The 18,800-nt window shown below is 38.6% G+C and overlaps 1 protein-coding gene across 1 annotated transcript in view; it reads right to left on the bottom strand.

Annotated features, from left to right (window-relative positions):
- The window catches only part of TMPRSS11A (transmembrane serine protease 11A), a 59,667-nt gene that overhangs the window by 35,147 nt on the left and 5,720 nt on the right, over positions 1 to 18,800 (bottom strand). The window contains exon 2 of the mRNA XM_025384823.1: positions 2,622 to 2,747. Within this exon, the coding sequence (XP_025240608.1) occupies positions 2,622 to 2,747 (126 nt within the window). The remainder of the gene's footprint in view (positions 1 to 2,621; positions 2,748 to 18,800) is intronic.

Below are 18,800 nucleotides of genomic sequence, written 5' to 3'. Positions count from 1 at the left end.
GATGAGGCATAAACTCTTCCCGTAATTTTTCTAAAGCTAACCTGGTGGGAGATGGGAGGAGAAAAACACCTGTCTTATTTAAACAGAGTTAAAATAATATAAAGCCTTTTCTGACCATGGGAATCTTTGTCCGGTTTTGAAGTTTTTCTGTACTTACTGTGCTCAACATATAATTTAGCCCTTAATTGCATCATGTCATGATATTCAGTTCCATGTGTGTTACTCACATCTCTCCAAAAAGATTGGAAGCAGTTTGAGGAGACAGATCATGTTTCCTCTTCTGCAAGACCCAGGTGCCAAGAAATGCATGCAATGAGCTCAATAATCACATCACATGTTAGGAAAAGCCAAGATATTTTGTTGTAGTAGCCTAAACATACTAAGATACTAAGTGTTGGTTAGATGTGGGGACATGAAATCCTCATGCATTGTAGATGGGAGTGCACACTGATTCAGCCATTTTGAAGAGCAAACCTGCGCCAAATGGTCAAATTAAGTATATGTGCATTCAATGACCTAGTAATTCTGCTTCCAGAAGTACTTGCATGGTCTATAAGGGGGTAAGTAGGAGTCTGTTTAGTGTGGCATTTCTTGGCATGACAGGCAGGTAAAGTAGAGTAGATACACACTATGAATTAGCAGTTAACAGCAATAAACTAAAGGTATATATAGTAACATAGATCTTTTTAAAAGTTCTTAGTAAAAAGAAGTGAAACAAAAGTGATTTATAACACAAAATATAAGTTAAAAGCATGTGCATGCAAAACAACAAAACATATTTTTGTAAGAATGAATACAAACAAAAGAATACCTCATGAAACAGAATGGTTGCCTGCAAGGGGGAGGGTAAGCGCTTATGCTATGGTGATAAAGGAGGATAAATAAATAATGCAGGTACCCATGATGATAAAGGAGGATGCCCATGATGATAAAGGAGGATGCCCATGATGATAAAGGAGGATAAATAAATAATGTAGGTACCCATGATGATAATATGTCCTTATTTAACTTAGTCTTAGCCTTTGAGGGAACACATGCTTAGCTGAAACTTAAAAGTCCATTTTTAAATAGAGTTTCTGTTCATCATGCACTTCTGCATTTCTCTCACTTCTTTTAGAGCTTTTGCATTCTTGTCCGTTTACTTCCGTGAAGACAGAATTGCTTAGTTAACTTACAACAACAACAGTCTAGCTGTAGAGCTTGAACATTTCATTGCTACATTGCTCTTTGCTGAGTTGAAATGTGTACCACCATACGCTCTAGTGGAAGTAGAGATAAGTGAATGTCCTTGTGAATTTTGATTTGTAACAAGACTGTCAGGCACACTAAGAAAAACTTGAAAAGAAAGTGTAGAGAGGAGCTGTCTTGAGATTGAAGACGAGACTAGTGTGCAACAGGGATAAATCTATTAGGAAATATAAGAAAGGAAAGTAGTTGGGACTCCTAAGGAATTTGGTAATCTGAGGAGTAAGGCCCAGAGGGGGTAAGACAGCTACAGAGTTAAAGATAGAGAATGGAAAAAACACAAGACAACCTAAATCCTTGAGAAGCCTGGCTCAGGGAAGAGGCAGTGGGTTTCCAGACTACAAATCAAGGAAAGAAACAGGGATATCAGGAAGGCGTATGTCTTAAGTGGGAAATCTCTGACCTTGTAATATTTTTTTGGACGTCCTGATTACTTATCCATGTAAGTCATACTGTTATCAAACCTTACTCTCATTGGGCTTTTATGCAACCACATAAACAGACCTGAGAATCTTTTGCCAATGGTATAAACTACAGCTGGAGTTGTCATATAAGGCCTAGGACTATGATCTTAAGCCCTTTAAGGCTCCAAATAGAGTCTTTGCTCCCCCATTTAGTCTGTGGAAGGTGACGACAGATAAGACCATTAAAGTGAGCAGCCTGAGTTATTTATCACATACATTCATGTGAGAGTGACATTGTAGAGATTTGTCAAAAAATATAAATGGCTTGTATTCTCAGAAAGAGACTCAATATGAAAAAAGAATCTTGAAGCGCATTATTTGTGTAATTACAGGTATATTTATTGATAAAAATATACTCCCTGAATATTGTTTTGGCAAGAGTAAATTTTTTTCTCTAAAAATAAATGATAATATTGTGTCATACTATAGGTTTTCAATCATTTTAAAATTCCTTATTTTATTAGACAAGTGCTTTTCTTTTGCCTTAGAAATGTTGGACAGAAAATGATGGTTCATGAGTAAAAGAGCCAATTTTAATAACTAATTTATCATACCTTTTCATTTTAATATATAATAAGTGATGAGTTGTTTATTATAATTACTAGTAAGTTTCAGACGATTACAATTTTTGATCTTTTTGTGTAGATTCTCACACAAATCTAGATTGAGAGTTCTAAGGAAATTGGAAATCTGTCTACTTTGATTAAGCTGTATCCTGAGTATCCAGAAAAGTAGTCACATATAATAAGCATTTAGTACTTGCTTATTGATGAAATGACTGAAACAATTAAACATACTCTGTGGAAATTTGCAGGTAAATGTGCAGTTTTTTAGATGAAATTACATTTACATATATGTAAATGAAGCTTTGCTGAAAAATAAAATCAAATAGAGTGAAATCCTTAATTTTACTTACGAAATACTAGGAAGTGAACCAGGAGACCTATGGTCACTGCCACCACTGTCAGAGACAACACAATGAGAACGGCAATCATCCATGGCTCCAGATACCTTCTTTGGGTGCCAAATCCTACCGTCCTGCAAAAAGGAAGGGCCCACTGGTTACTCTCAGATAGTAATGTTGCAGGTTTTCAGCTCTCCTTAGACAAGTTCAAGCTGCTGTAGCCTGCCTTTCCCTGCAAAAAGTTGTTGGTCTTTAATTTTGTTCAACGTCATCTTGGCCTGAGAAGATATGTTTAAAAAAAAAAATCAGGATCTGGGAATCCTAATTTCTCCTGGTTTCTATTCTACAGGCATTTGATGGCCTCTTTGTGGCAGTCAGGAATGGTTTCTCTTAGCAGCATGGTCCAAGGTGGCACATATGCTTGAAAAGGGACCATTCCGCCTTTCTCCAGCACTTTATTATCTCTTTCATCTATCTATCACTTTAGAGTTTACGAAGTGATTTTAAATCTATATTATTTTTATCTTTTATCTTTTATTTTTAACTATTATGAAAATGTTCAGACAAAAAATTACTAAGAATAGTATAATTGAACATCCATATTTATATATATATATAATGTTATTACATCAATTGTTAACACTTTTGCCATATTTGGCTCATTTGTTTTTTTCTGCTGCTCTATTTTAATGTGAAATAAGACATTATGTCTTTTTACCAAATCATTATTATAAACAATTAGGATATGTCCAACATAACCATGATACTATTAACACTCCTAAAAAATTAACAATATATCTGACATATCATCTAATGCCCAGTCCATCTTCAATTTCCCTCCATGGTTTCATTATAATTACAAATGGTTTGTAAAAGCCAGGACATAATCAAGGACCGTGTAGTGCACTTGGTTGTTATGCCTTTTCAATCTCTTTTAATCTAAAAGAGTCCTGCTTCTTTTTGAATTTTTAATGACATTGACCGTTGAAGAGATCAAGCTAATCGTCCTTTAGAACATCTTACTTTCTGGACTTGTCTGAATGCTTTCCTGTGGTATTATTTAACTTGTTCTTCTATATCCCTCATTTCCTATAAATTGGATTACCTTTAGATTTTCTTTAGATCTAAAGTCTCGATTAGATTTTGGTTAAATTCGTTTGGCAAGAATACTTCAAAGGTGGTGCTGTGTATTTTATATTACATCACACCAGGAATAAAAATTTTTCCACAATTTTGGAGGAAAAAATAACTCTGCTGTTCTTCTGGCACCTATGACCAGCAACAGCACTTATCACATTGAATCAAATATTAGTTTGCGTGTATGTTCACTTACAGATAGCTTCTCAATGGGCTACATTAGTCTTGTTCATCTTTTTACCACTAAGACCCAATAAGGCACCTGGTACAGAGTAGGAATCATATAAATCTGTGAGAGTCAGGCAGGAATGATACTAACATTACACAGGAAATAACAGAAGATGAGGGGGAGGATATCTGTTTAAGGGCCCAGGTCAACTAACTCCTGTGCTTGTTCTCTAAAACTTGCTATCATAGTGAATTTTACTTATCCATTTTATCGGAGTTCATCTCTTTATGTGTATATATTGATAGTCTAAATTTTTTTTGGAAAGAGAGGATATTTTTCATAGTTTCTTCACAGGATCGGTTGATTTATAAAAAGTTTTTCTTTTGACTACAAAACAGGGTTTTTTTTTGGTTGTTTTTATGTGTTTTTTTGTTTGTTTACTTGTTTGTTTTTTTGAGACAGAGTCTCGTTCTGTCACCCAGGCTTGAGTGCAGTGGCGCGATCTCGGCTCACTGCAAGCTCCGCCTCCCGGGTTCACGCCATTCTCCCGCCTCAGCCTCCCGAGTAGCTGGAACTACAGGTGCCCGCCACCACGCTCCGCTAATTTTTTGTATTTTTAGTACAGACAGGGTTTCACCGTGTTAGCCAGGATGGTCTCCATCTCCTGACCTCGTGATCCGCCCACCTCAACCTCCCAAAGTGCTGGGATTACAAGCGTGAGCCACCGCGCCCAGCCTTATGAAACTTTTTTTAATATATGAATGCCAGGATAAAAGGTAAAACTGTTTGGACCTAAAATAGTTAAGAAGATAATAGTTTGGCATAAGTAATAAAATTAATCAAGAATCCTAGTGGAATGTGAGAGAACTGAATTCTATTGAGTAAATATTGACCATGTGCGCACTGACTGATTAAAAATAATCTAGAGAACTGGCTGTGGAAAGGCAGCAGGTCCTCTGATAGACACGAGCTAACATGCTTGAATAGAACAACAAACAGAAGTCCCATGGGACGTGACATTATTTAACATCTTAAATGGCTTAAAACATATATTCATAAGTGAAGGAGAAGTTAAAGACTGTTTAGTGTAATTGAATTACTTTCCAAATGAGGAAAATGTAGTCCAGTGATGATTAAGTAATTTCTCCCGTATAATAGAACTACTAGTTATCTCAAACTCAGGTCTTCTAACTTCTAGGACACAAATTTATTCTCAGTGCCTCTCGATTGATTTCATTCAAATTATTGAATAAATTTATCATTTATGTATTAATCTATTCATTCAGTCATACATGTTCAATTTGTTCAACCCTTCATTTTCTCATAGAAGCTTATCAATATGCCTTCAAGTCATTTGAAAAGAAAAAAAGACCAAAGGAGAAAAGTTAAAACTCAAGGAAATTTATAAGCTTTCAATCCATTTTCCAATTAGAGCACGGTTCCTCTGAGTAAGATAAATGGAGAAAGTAGACGAAAGAATCACATTTCCCACCACCAAGACACACATAAAGTCACACTGATAGGAACTGAACCGCGGGATCAGAGCTGAAGAGTGGTTCAATACCCATTGACATACTGATCAAGTGTCATGGAAGTCATATCTTCAAATCCCACAGAAGGAGCTGTGAGCATCTGAGGGAAAATGGTGGCCAACAGACTAGAGTGATAAGTTGTTAAAGAGTGTTTCTCCTTCTGAGGAAACATTTAGATAGTATAGCAGATGTGCGCTGCCAGATTACAAAAGTTGCAGAAGCCATAGGATAAAGCTGCAGCTACTAAATCCTACATGAATAAATTTTCAACTTACTGCCCACTTTTATCAATATAAACAAGGAATACATAAAAACAAAAATGTATCACCACTGGGCGCGGTGGCTCACGCTTGTAATCCCGGTACTTTGGGAGACTGAGGTGGGCAGGTCACTTGAGATCAGGAGTTCAAGACTCTCCTGACCAACATGGTGAAACTTCATCTCTAGTAAAAATACAAAAATTAGCTGGGTGTGGTGGTGTACACCTGTAATTCTAGCTACTCGGGAGGCTGAGGCACCAGAATTGCTTGAACCCAGGAGGCGGAGGTTGCAGTGAGCCGAGATGGTGCCACTGTACTCCAGCCTGGGTGACAGAGAGAGACTCCATCTCAAAAAGAAAATATCATCACCTTCCCATTCTGGAGAGGTCATATTAGTCATTTTTGGAAGATTACTTCAGATTTGAAAAGAAATACACTTGTTAAAGGCTTTTGGAATCTAACCTTTTTGAAATTAAAGATGCACCATTTTGCTCCTGCATTTTTTTTTTTTTTTTCCTGAGATGGAGTCTCGCTCTGTAGCCCAGGCTAGAGTGCAGTGGCCGGATCTCAGCTCACTGCAAGCTCCGCCTCCCGGGTTCACGCCATTCTCCTGCCTCAGCCTCCCGAGTAGCTACAGGCGCCCGCCACCTCGCCCGGCTAATTTTTTGTATTTCTTAGTAGAGACGGGGTTTCACCGTGTTAGCCAGGATGGTCTCGATCTCCTGACCTCGTGATCCACCCGTCTCGGCCTCCCAAAGTGCTGGGATTACAGGCTTGAGCCACCGCGCCCGGCCGCTCCTGCATTTTTTTATGCTTTGCTTGTGTTGATAAAACAAACACAGGTGTATTAATTTTCTATTGCTTTGTAACAAATTACCACAAATTTAGCAGATCAAAGCAACACCTATTTATTAGCTCACAGCTCTGTATGTGGCATGGATGGGCTTTCTGCTCAGGATCTCACATGGATGAAATCAAGGTGTTGATTGGGGCTTTCTCATCTGAAATTTGTGATCCTCTTCCAAGCTGATTTAGGTTATTAGGCAGAACTCAGTTCCTTGAAGCTGAACTGAGGTCTCTGTTCTCTTGCTGGCTGTGAGTCAGAGGCCTCTCTCAGCTCCCAGATGCCATCCATTACTTGTCACTTGGCCATCTCCGTCTTCAAAGCCAGCAGTGGAGAATCTCCCTCACAACAAATCTCTCTCACACTTTGAATCTCTCTATTGGGAAAGCCCAGGCTCTTTAAAAATGTCATACTATTAAGGTAGGCCCATCAAGGATACTCTCCTATCTTCAAGCCAATTGATTTATTGGGACCTTTATTATATCTGCAAAATGTCCTCACAGCAGCACCCAGATTAGTGTTTGACTGAATAATTGGGAGAAAGTGTATGTACAACGGAGGGTGGGAATCTTGGGGGCTCTCTTAGAATTCTGCCTGCCATAACTGAAAATACTATGACTTTCAGGAAAATGAACAGAAACCTATAGCCTTCAAAGAAAGCATGTGAGATTTAAATATTCTTTCATTTTTGTAGGGGTGGTGAGGGAGAACTATTTGATGAAAAGGGAATTTTATTGTAAGCATAGAATTAAAAATAACTAAGGGATATTTTACTGAGGTAGTAATTTTGGAAATACAAAGTAAACTCTTAAAAATTAAAATGGGAAGAAAGCTAAAAGTAATCCCTAATTATGACTACTTGACACTCTGCAGTCTTTGGGGATGTTATGGTGACTAAGAAGGAGCCCGTGGTGAGGTGGAAGAGCCTTGGTGGGCCAAGGCAAAGGTAGGCATCACCTTTGGAGGTCACCTGGCCAAACAAGAGATGGGGCAGACCCCTGTGGGACAGACAGCCCAAATGGATGTGAGTCCCCAGAGTACAGATGATCCTTATTCACAGTAACACATTATCCTTACTCAGAGTAGCACAACCTATAATTTCCATGAAATCCAATTAGACCAAATCCATTAGACTTTCATTCTGTTTGATTATTTGGGATTTAGAAGGATGCAATCATGCCAGTTTTTTTCTAAAGATGCTGTCAATTAAAACATGGTGATAATTTGAATAATTTCATGACTTTGCTTTCTGCAATCTTGCAGACTGAAAGACACATTCATTGAAGAATATACAAAGCCGTATGGATTGTTAATGATCAGAGCTGGGAATTGCAGTTTCTCAGTAAGAAAGTTCTAAGCTGGCAACTTCTGTGTACGTGAATTCAAAGACAACTTGAGTCAAGACAAAGACATTGTAAACCCTTTACTTCACAGGGGTCTTACTTTTCCTAGAAAAGCCTTTCCCTGAAGGCAGCCACTTAGGCAACTCCAGGATCAACCACATGCCTTTATCATTTTATCTCTAAGCTCCAAGTCTCTTCTTCTGGGGACTTTTTTTTTTTTTCTTTCTTGTAGATATATTAACAGTGTATAAATGTAGATGCATGTGACTATTACACAAATGCCCATTTACAGACAGGATATTTTTCCACAAGTCTTCATAAAGAAGTCCAAAATACACTATCTGATTTTAAAAGGGATTATAGGTCAGATTTCCAGGCCAAACTACAAGTCTACTTAACTCCTAATGTAACGGAACAAAGGTTCTAAGGTACTCAATTCTGTGGAGCCATTTCACCCAGAAAGCTTTGCTTCCATTTTCCTAGCCTAGGACCTATTTCTGAAAGAAAGTTCTTATAGAAGCAAAGTGATAACTCTACTTTTACTAAAGGAAATTCTGATTCTTTTTGAGGGACTGAACTTAGTCATTTGCTACAAGGAAAGCAACCTTTTGTGGTGACTTAATATACTCTGATAAGTGGATATCTGTCTGAGTATTCTATGACTGTTGTAGAATGACCATTTAATACCCAAAATGATAGAATATAGAACTGCTATTTAGGAAGTGCTGACTTTGTAGGGATTGTTGATATATTTTATTCTCCAAACACTGTTGTCAGTAGAATAATTCGTTGTCATTTTGTAGGTGAATAACCTGCTCAATTCATGCAGCCAGTACGCAGAGTTAAAACCTACTGTGGCTGTTATGACTAAGAATCCTATTTTCTCTGTGATGTCAAATTGCCCTTGGGAAACACTTTTTTTCCTTCTTTGGAATAGGCTTCCTTTTTACCCAAATGAATAATTTGTGGAAATTCAAGTAGCATAAAAGGTAAGGGAAAGGTTTTATAAAGTGAGTGTAGAGGTGGTTTTACTGATAAGAAGCTCCACCAATCTTCATTGTGATTATGTTTCAAATTTGATTTTGCTTTCATATCTCTTCCCTTTCCACTGGCTTTAAATTCTCACATACTTTCAAAAAGTTAGAATTCCTTTGCTCCCCATCCCCACAGAGGTTCCCATAATGATGGCCAAAGTAATGTCATGGAAAAGAGGCCTGTGAGATAAATGTGTATGGAAAAATTAGTGACCATATTTGGAGTTGTTTGTAAACTTCAAAGTCTTTTACTTAATTTGACACTTTTTTCTATTCTTCTAAATATTCTCTGTATGTTTTAATTCTTGATATGTTATGTGTACACATATCTTCTTCCTCCTAAGTGTGCAAGATCTTGAAGATGGTGAATAAATCATACACAGCATTGGGGCATTTCTCAAATGGTGTTTCCAAGTAGTGGGGGGAAGAGAGATTTCACGTATTCAAATAGATTTGGAAAAAATAGTTTAAGTCAGCAGCCCCAGCCTTTTTGGCACCAGGGACTGGTTTTGTGGAAGACAAGTTTTCCATGGATGGGGGTAGGGGGGATGGTTTGGGAATGAAACTGTTCCACCTCAGATTATCAGACATTAGATTCTCATAAGAAGCGTGTAACCTGGGTCCCTTGCATGCGCAGTTTACAATAGGGTTCATGCTTCTGTGAGAAGCTAATGCCTCTGCTGATCTAACACGAGGCAGAGCTTGGGTGGTAATGCTCACTTGCCTACTGCTTACCTCCTGCTTACTGCTGTGCTGCCTAGTTCTTAACAGGCCATGGACTGGTACAGATCTGCAGATCTGCAGCCCAGGACTTGGGGAGCCCTGGTTTAAATAAAGTAAAATAGAATCCTCACTTATGCAAATCTTAGCGCCTTTAATGGTTTCAAATGAGATTAAAGATGAGTAGCTTTTCTTAGTGTTTTTTTAAAATATATCTGAGAACTAATATAACCCCAGGGCCTAATACACCACCTAGCTCTTACAGACTTGAAAACTACTGGTTGAATTAGATTGAAATAATAGTTTTCCAAATATACTTTTTACTCCCATCTCTACTGGGATGGTGGTAAAAACGTATTTCTTGGGGCCAGGCGTGGTGGCTCATGCCTGTAATCCCAGCACCTTGAGAGGCCAAGGAGGGCGGATCACGTGAGGTCGGGAGTTCGGAACCAGCCTGACCAACATGGAGAAACCTCTTCTTTACTAAAAATACAAAATTAGCCGGGTGTGGTGGCGCATGCCTGTAATCCCAGCTACTGGGGAGGCTGAGGCAGGAGAATTGCTTGGACCCAAGAGGCAGAGGTTGTGGTGACCCGAGATCGCACCATTGCACTCCAGCCTGGGCAACAAGAGTGAAACTCTGTCTCGAAAAAAAAAAAAAGTATTTCTTGGGTTCCTTCTGCTCCACAGAACAGTTTTGAAAAGGTGGTTCTAGATATATTCTCATGGGATATCTCATGGTCAGGTAGGTCAACAGAAGAGGAAGAATCAAAGAAAACATTTTCTATTCCTTCTGCCTCTAACTCCCAGATATGAGTAGGGGTGAGGTGCAGCAAAGAGGGAATTGCAACATTGAATAAAATACCACCGTGAATCGAGACCAAATGTAATTCTCTGTGGAAAATGATGAAGAGATTCAGGCTGAGCTGAGTTTGGGGAACTCAGGGAAGGAAAGTTAAGAGCCAAGAAAAGAAAATATGCCATTTCCTCACCTGCCTAGAAAAATGCCTTCATCCTGGTCCCAGGGACAGAAATTAAGCAAACTAACCAAAACAAAACAGAAAAAGGGAAACATTAAAGCATAACTGAGGAGATCGAAGCTGAAGGCGATTGAGAGCACCTTTCCTGGGTTCCCCATGGATGTATACTTCATCCCCATGGAGAGATACTTCAATCCCCTGCCACTTCAGGACAAGCACACAGATACTCACTGTTGATCACATCTGGCCTCTCAGGCTGGAGTTCCTACAGGTTCCTGTTGCCCTGCCTTTCCTCTAGCGTTCATCCAACCCTAATCAGTGAAATTAATTTCAGTTTCTTATTCCTTCTAGATCTCCCTGCCCTCATTCAGTTAATGGTCCCTCTCTAGCTGTATACTGAACTATGACTGGCATTTAACTCCCTCTCACCTTAAGATATTAGCAAAATACGGAGTTTTATCAACCTAGCTTATAGCTGCAGAGGCTTTCTTCAATAGCATTTAACTTAGACTTTGAATTAATGATAGAGCACAGTCACATATTAGTTTAACTTAATGTGATGTGAGTGAACTGACTTCTAATTGGGAGTGGTATAGCATTAACAATAAGAGCCAATATCTGGAGGCAGACTGCTTGAGTTCAAGTCCCAGTTGGCCACTTGCTAGCTTTGCAATGTGAGGCAAAGCATTTGACCCTTTCGTGTCTTAGTTCTTCCATTTGTAAAATGCAAATAAAATTGATACCTATCTCATAGGATTTGTATGAAGATTAAATGCATGAATACATATTAAATGTAACCTACATAGAGTAAATAATATATAAATGTGAGATGTTATCATTCTTTTTATTGTTATTATTATTACATACTTGATAGAAATCAGCCATGCTGAGAAAATGAGCATTTTCGTGTGAGGATATATTTTGTATGTAATTTTGATGACAGTAGCATCAAAATTGGATTTTAAGATCATCTTGGAGTTGTCCCATATGAGGGAGTTTAGTAGGTAAGGTATCAAGATGTACCAGAATATTTTTAATGCAACATTAACCAACAAAAAGTGTACTCTAGTGTGGCCTAGAATGACATAATAAAAAGAAGATGCTATTTAATTAGTACACTATTAAAAATTGATTAAAGGGTTGAGCCACAAAGTAAAACTTATTACAGAATGTTCTACTTTTCTAGAAAAGGTATGTAATGCTTAACATGCAGTGTGTGTGTGTGCGTGTGTGTTTATGTATGCATGTGTGTGTACGCACACTTAGCTTTAACATGTTTTGGCACTAGGTACAGTATCACCTACAAAAGTTTGTAAAGTATATATCAGGTTGGCAGTTAAGGATCATGTTGAAATGACATGCCTGTGTGCAAAAGGAATTGTTTGTATTCAAATGCCTGTGTCAGGGTCCTGTACAATGTAAATATGCCTTAATAAACTACTTCTATGAATTTATCAGCCATTACAATCTTTATGATTTCTTCTTTGTCCTTTCTTTTGTCTGTCTCAGGATCCATTCAGCTGTCCATCTATCTATCCATCCATCCACTCATCCACCCGTTTTTGTTTCCCACAACGTTTTAGTGGGCCTCTACTATATTTTAGATGTCGTGTTTGGCTTAGGGAGGCAGGGATGAGTAAGACATGGTTTCTCTACCCTCATGCAATTCATAGTACAATCTTTAGTACTTTAGTCTCAAGCTGTGCTATGACATCGAAAATAATGAAGCATTGTAAACTTATTTTCTGTAAATATTTAAAATAACACAAATAACAAATTTCCATTAAGTTAACAAAAAAATGAGAGTTTAAGATTAAAAAAAAAGAGACCTTCTATGGGCATCTTGGTATTGCAGATATGGAACTACCTTTTAAGGTCAGTAGACTTTGGTGTCAGTCCTTGCTTATGACTCTAACATGTATCTTGAGTTTATAAAACCTCTCTGAATTTCAGTATTCTTCCCTGTAAACTGATGATAATAAATACTACCTAGAGATATAAAGCCATGAAGTGAGTAAATGAAGGACTCTAGCATAAGTCCTACTCTGGGTCAGGAGTTGTCATATAGGTGATATCATGTAATTGTCGCTACAGCTTGATGTGGTAGGCTTTATTATTACCATTTTACTAATGAGGGAACGGGTTCAGAGAAGAAAAACAACACAAGTGGCAGAGGTAAGGGAAGGGAAGGACTTATTTGTCTCACTTAAAAGCTATCTGTTCTGTTTGTAACCAGATCACCTTGATAATGTTGTAAAAAAGCCTTTAATAGTGTATATTCAGATCTTGCTTATATTACTTTCATATCTCCAGCGGGTAAATTTCTTGTCATTGCCAGAGATATTTCAGAAACATATCTATGAATCTGTTGGGAATAGGAACATATGGATAGCTTCAGTTTAATGTCCAGTAACTCTGTGATCTGAGGCAACTTTTTCCCCCTATAAAATAGGGCAGGCATAGGGACTAACTCACATGAAGATTGTAAGGAATAAATGAGATAATGTGCACAAAATGATTCAAATTTAGTAAGTGTATAATAAATGGTAGCTGTCGATGTTTTACAAATGAATCATCACCCACTGTGGAATCATATGCTTATCTGATCATAAATTCTTACAAACTAGGCTTCCAAGTACTTTATACACATTTCTGTCATCCTCTCTCTTTATCTATCAAATATTATTCCTTATATGGCAGTGATACAGTTTGGCTGTGTCCTTACCCATATCTTATCTTGAATTGTACCTTCCACAATTCCCACCTGCTGTGTCTTGGGAGAGACCCAATGGGAGGTAAATGAATCACGGACGTGGGTCTTTCCCATGCAATTCTCATGATAGTGAATAAGTCTCATGAGATCTGATGGTTTTATAAGGGGGAATTTCCCTGCACAAGCTCTCTTCTCTTGTCTGCCACTATGTAAGACATGCCTTTCATCTTCTGCCATGATTTGAGGCCTCCCCAGCCACAAGGAACTATGAGTCCATTAGACCTCTTTCTTTTGTAAATTGCCCAGTCTTGGGTGTGTCTTTATCAGCACTGTGAAAATGGACTAATACAGTAAATTGGTACCAATAGAATGGGGTGCCACTGAAAAGATACCTGAACAAGTGGAAGCAACTTTGGAACTGGGTAACAGGCAGAGGTTGGAACAGTTTAGAGGGCTCAGAAGAAGACAGGAAAATTTGGGAAAGTTTGGAACTCCCTAGAGAGTTGTTAAATGGCTTTGAACAAAAACCTGATAGTGATCTAGACAATGAAATCCAGGCTGAGATGGTCTCAGATGGAAATAAGGAACTTGTTGGGAACCAGAGCAAAGGTGACCCTTGTTATGTTTTAGCAAAGAGTCTGGTCACATTTTGCCCTACCCTAGAGATTTGTGGAACTTTGAACTTGAGAGAGATGATTTAGGGTATCTGGAGAAAGAGATTTCTAAGCAGCAAAGCATTCAAAAGGTGACTTGGGTGCTATTAAGGCGTTCAGTTTTATGAGGAAGACAGAACATAAAAGTTCAGAAAATTTGCATCCTGACAATGTGATGAAACAGAAAATCCCATTTTCTGAGGAGAAATTCAAGTTGGCTGCAGACATTTGCATAAGTAATGAGGAGACGAATGTTAATCACCAAGACATGGGGAAAATGTCTCCAGGGTATGTCAGAGGTCTTCAAGACAGCCCCTCCCATCACAGGCCTGGAGACCTAGGAGGAAAAAATAGTTTCGTGGACCAGGTCCAGGGTCACTTTGCTGTGTGCAGTCTAGGGACTTGTTGCTGTGTGTCTCAGTTGCTCTAGATGTGACTAAGAGAGGCCAAGCTACAGCTTGGGGCATGGCTTCAGAAGGTGCAAGCCCCAAGCCTTGGCAGCTTCCATGTGACATTGAGCCTGCAGGTACACAGAAGTCAAGAACTGAGGTTTGGCAACCTCCACCTAGATTTCAGATGATGTATGAAAATGCCTGGAAGTCCAGGAAGAAGTTTGGTGCAGGAGTGGGGCACTCATGGAGAACCTCTGCTAGGGAAGTGCAGAAGGGAACTATTGAGTCAAAGCCTCCTCACAGAGTCCCTACTGGAGTGCTGCCTAATGGAGCTGTAAGAAGAGGACCACTGTCCTCCAGACCCCAGAATGGTAGATTCACCGACAGCTTTCACCATGTACTGGGAAAAGCCACAGACACTCAATGCCAGCCCATGAAAGCAGCCAGGAGGGAGACTGTACCCTGCAAAGCCACATGGTTGGAGCTGCCCAAGACCATGGGAACCCACCTTTTGCATCAGTGTGACCTGCATGTGAGACATGGAACCAAAGGAGATCATTTTGGAGCTTTAAGATTTGACTGCTCTGCTGGATTTCAGACTTGTATGGGGCGTTTAGCCCCTTTATTTTGGCCAATTTCTCTGATTTGGAATGGTTCTATTTATCCAGTGCCTGTCCCTCTGTTGTGTCTAGGAAGTTACTAACTTGCTTTTGATTTTACAGGCTCACAGATGGAAGGGACTTGCCTTGTTCCAGATGAGACTGTGGACTTTTGAGTTAATGCTGAAATCAGTTAAGACTTTGGAGGACTGATGAAAGGCATGATTGGTTTTAAAATGTGAGGGCATGAGATTTGGGTGGGGCCAGGGGCAAAATGATATGGTTCGGCTGTGTCCCCATCCAAATCTCTTCTTGAATTGTAGCTCTCATCATTCCCACATATCATGGGAGGGACCTGATGGGAGGTAATTGAATCATGAGGGCGGTTCTTTCCCATGCTATTCTTGTGATAATGAATAAATCTCACAAAATCTGATGGTTTTATAAGGAGGAGTTTGCCTGCAAAAGCTCTCTTCTCTTGTCTGCCACTGTGTAAGAAAGACAATCATGCCTTTCACCTTCTGCCATGATTGTGAGGCCTCCCCAGCCACATGGAACTGTGAGTCCATTAAGTCTCTCTCTTTTGTAAATTGCCCAGTCTCAGGTATGTCTTTATCAGCAGCATGAAAATGGACTAATACAGGTAGACATTTGGAAAACAAGCTAAACAAATCAAGAAGAGGTTGCTACAAATCAGCTTTTACATTTGAATGATAAGCACATTATTTCAATTCATTGACTATAGACAGAACCTTATGGATTGACTAGTATTGTGAATATTTTACTCAAATTCTAGAAAACCTAGGAAATAACCTTCTTAACATCAACCCTGGTGAAGAATTTTTGGTGAAGTCTTCAAAAGCAATTGCAACAAAACAAAAATTGATAAGTGAGACCTAATTAAACTAAAGAGTATCTGCACAGCAAAAGAAACTATCAACAGAGTAAACAGACAATCTACAGAATCAGAGAAAATATTCACAAACCATGCATCTGACAAAGGTCTAATACCTAGAATCTATGAAAAACTTAAATCAACAAGCAAAAAACAAATAACCCCATTAAAAATGGGCAAAAGATATGAACAGACACTTCTTAAAAGAAGACATGCAAGTGGCCAACAAACATGAAAAAATGCTCAACCTTACTAATCATCAGAGAAATACTATCTCACACCTGTTAGAATGGCTACTATTACAGACTCAAAAAACAGCAGTTGCCGGTAGGGCTGCAGAGAAAAGGGAATTTTTATACATTGTTGGTGGGAATGTAAACTAGTTCAGCCACAACGGAAAGCAGTTTGGAGATTTCTCAAAGAACTTAAGACAGAGGTATTTAACACAGCAATCCCATTACTAGGTATATACCCAAAGAAAAACAAATCATTATACCAAAAAGACATGTGCACTTATATGTTTATTGCTGCGCTATTCACAATAGCAAGACATGTAATCAACCTAGGTGCCCATCAATAGTGGATTTTGGTTTTTTAAAATGTCATAAAGATACTCCTCGAGAAGAGCAACTCCAAGACACATAATTGTCAGATTCACCAGTGTTGATATGAAGGAAAAAATCTTAAGGGCAGCCAGAGAGAAAGGTCGGGTTACCCACAAAGGGAAGCCCATCAGACTAACAGCAGATCTCTTGGCAGAAACTCTACAAACCAGAAGAGAGTGGGGGCCGATATTCAATATTCTTAAAGAAAAGAATTTTCAACCCAGAATTTCATATCCAGCCAAACTAAGTTTCATAAGTGAAGGAGAAATAAAATCCTTTACAGATAAGCAAATGCTTAGAGATTTTGTCACCACCAGGCCTGCCTTACAAGAGACCCTGAAAGAAGCACTAAACACAGAAAGGAACAACCGGTACCAGCCATTGCAAAGACATGCCAAAATGTAAAGACCATCGATGCTAGGAAGAAACTACACCAACTAACGAGCAAAATAACCAGTTAATATCATAATGACAGCATCAAGTTCACATGTAACAATATTAACCTTAAATGTAAATGGACTAAATGCTCCAATTAAAAGACACAGACTGGCAAACTGGATAAAGAATCAAGACCCATCAGTTTGCTGTATTCAGGAGACCCATCCCACATTCAGAGACACACATAGGCTCAAAATAAAGGGATGGAGGAAGATCTACCAAGCAAATGGAGAACAAAAAAAAGCAGGGGTTGCTATCCTAGTCTCTGATAAAACAGACTTTAAACCATCAAAGATCAAAAGAGACAAAGAAGCCCATTACATAATGGTAAAGGGATCAATTCAACAGGAAGAGCTAACTATCCTAAATATATATGCACCCAATACAGGAGCACCCAGATTTATAAAGCAAGTCCTTAGAGACTTAAAAAGAGACTTAGACTCCCATACAATAATAATGGGAGACTTCAACACTCCACTGTCAACATTAGACAGATCATCAAGACAGAAAGTTAACAAGGATATCCAGGAATTGAACTCAGCTCTTCACCAAGCGGACCTAATAGACATGTACAGAACTCTCCAACCCAAATCAACAGAATATACATTCTTCATAGCACCACATTGCACTTATTCCAAAATTGACCACGTAATTGGAAGTAAAGCACTCCTCAGCAAATGTAAAAGAATAGAAATTATAACAAACTGACTCTCAGACCACAGTGCAATCAAACTAGAACTCAGGACTAAGAAACTCAATCAAAATCGCTCAACTACATGGAAACTGAACAACCTGCTCCTGAATGACAACTGGGTACATAACGACATGAAGGAAGAAATAAAGATGTTCTTTGAAACCAATGAGAGCAAAGATACAACATACCAGAATCTCTGGGACACATTTAAAGCAGTGTGTAAAGGGAAATTTATAGCACTAAATGCCAACAAGAGAAAGCTGGAAAGATCTAAAATTGACACCCTAACATCACAATTAAAAGAACTAGAGAAGCAAGAGCAAACACATTCAAAAGCTAGCAGAAGGCAAAAAATAACTAAGATCAGAGCAGAACTGAAGGAGATAGAGACACAAAAAACCCTCCAAAAAATCAATGAATCCGGGAGTTGGTTTTTTGAAAAGATCAACAAAATTGATAGACCACTAGCAAGACTAATAAAGAAAAAAAGAGAGAAGACTCAAATAGACGCAATAAAAAATGATAAAGGGGATATCACCACCAACCCCACAGAAATACAAACTACCATCAGAGAATACTATAAACACCTCTACACAAATAAACTAGAAAAGCTAGAAGAAATGGATAATTTCCTGGACACTTACACTCTCCCAAGACTAAACCAGGAAGAAGCTGAATCTCTGAATAGACCAATAGCAGGCTCTGAAATTGAGGCAATAATTAATAGCTTACCAACCAAAAAAAGTCCAGGACTAGATGGATTCACAGCTGAATTCTACCAGAGCACAAGGAGGAGCTGGTACCATTCCTTCTGAAACCATTCCAATCAATAGAAAAAGAAGGAATCCTCCCTAACTCATTTTATGAGGCCAACATCATCCTGATACCAAAGCCTGGCAGAGACACAACAAAAAAAAGGGAATTGTAGACCAATATCCCTAATAAACATTGATGCAAATATTCTCAATAAGGTACTGGCAAACCGAATCCAGCAGTACATCAAAAAGCTTATCCACCATGATCAAGTGGGCTTCATCCCTGGGATGCAAGGCTTGTTCAACATACGCAAATCAATAAATGTAATCCAGCATATAAACAGGACCGAAGACAAAAACCACATGATTATCTCAATAGTTGCAGAAAAGGCCTTTGACAAAATTCAACAGCCCTTCATGCTAA

This window comes from Theropithecus gelada, chromosome 5, assembly GCF_003255815.1.
Source record: "Theropithecus gelada isolate Dixy chromosome 5, Tgel_1.0, whole genome shotgun sequence".
NCBI classification, from domain to species: domain Eukaryota; kingdom Metazoa; phylum Chordata; class Mammalia; order Primates; family Cercopithecidae; genus Theropithecus; species Theropithecus gelada.
Note: the sequence above shows the minus strand (reverse complement) of the source record. Positions and strands in the feature narration are given on the sequence as shown.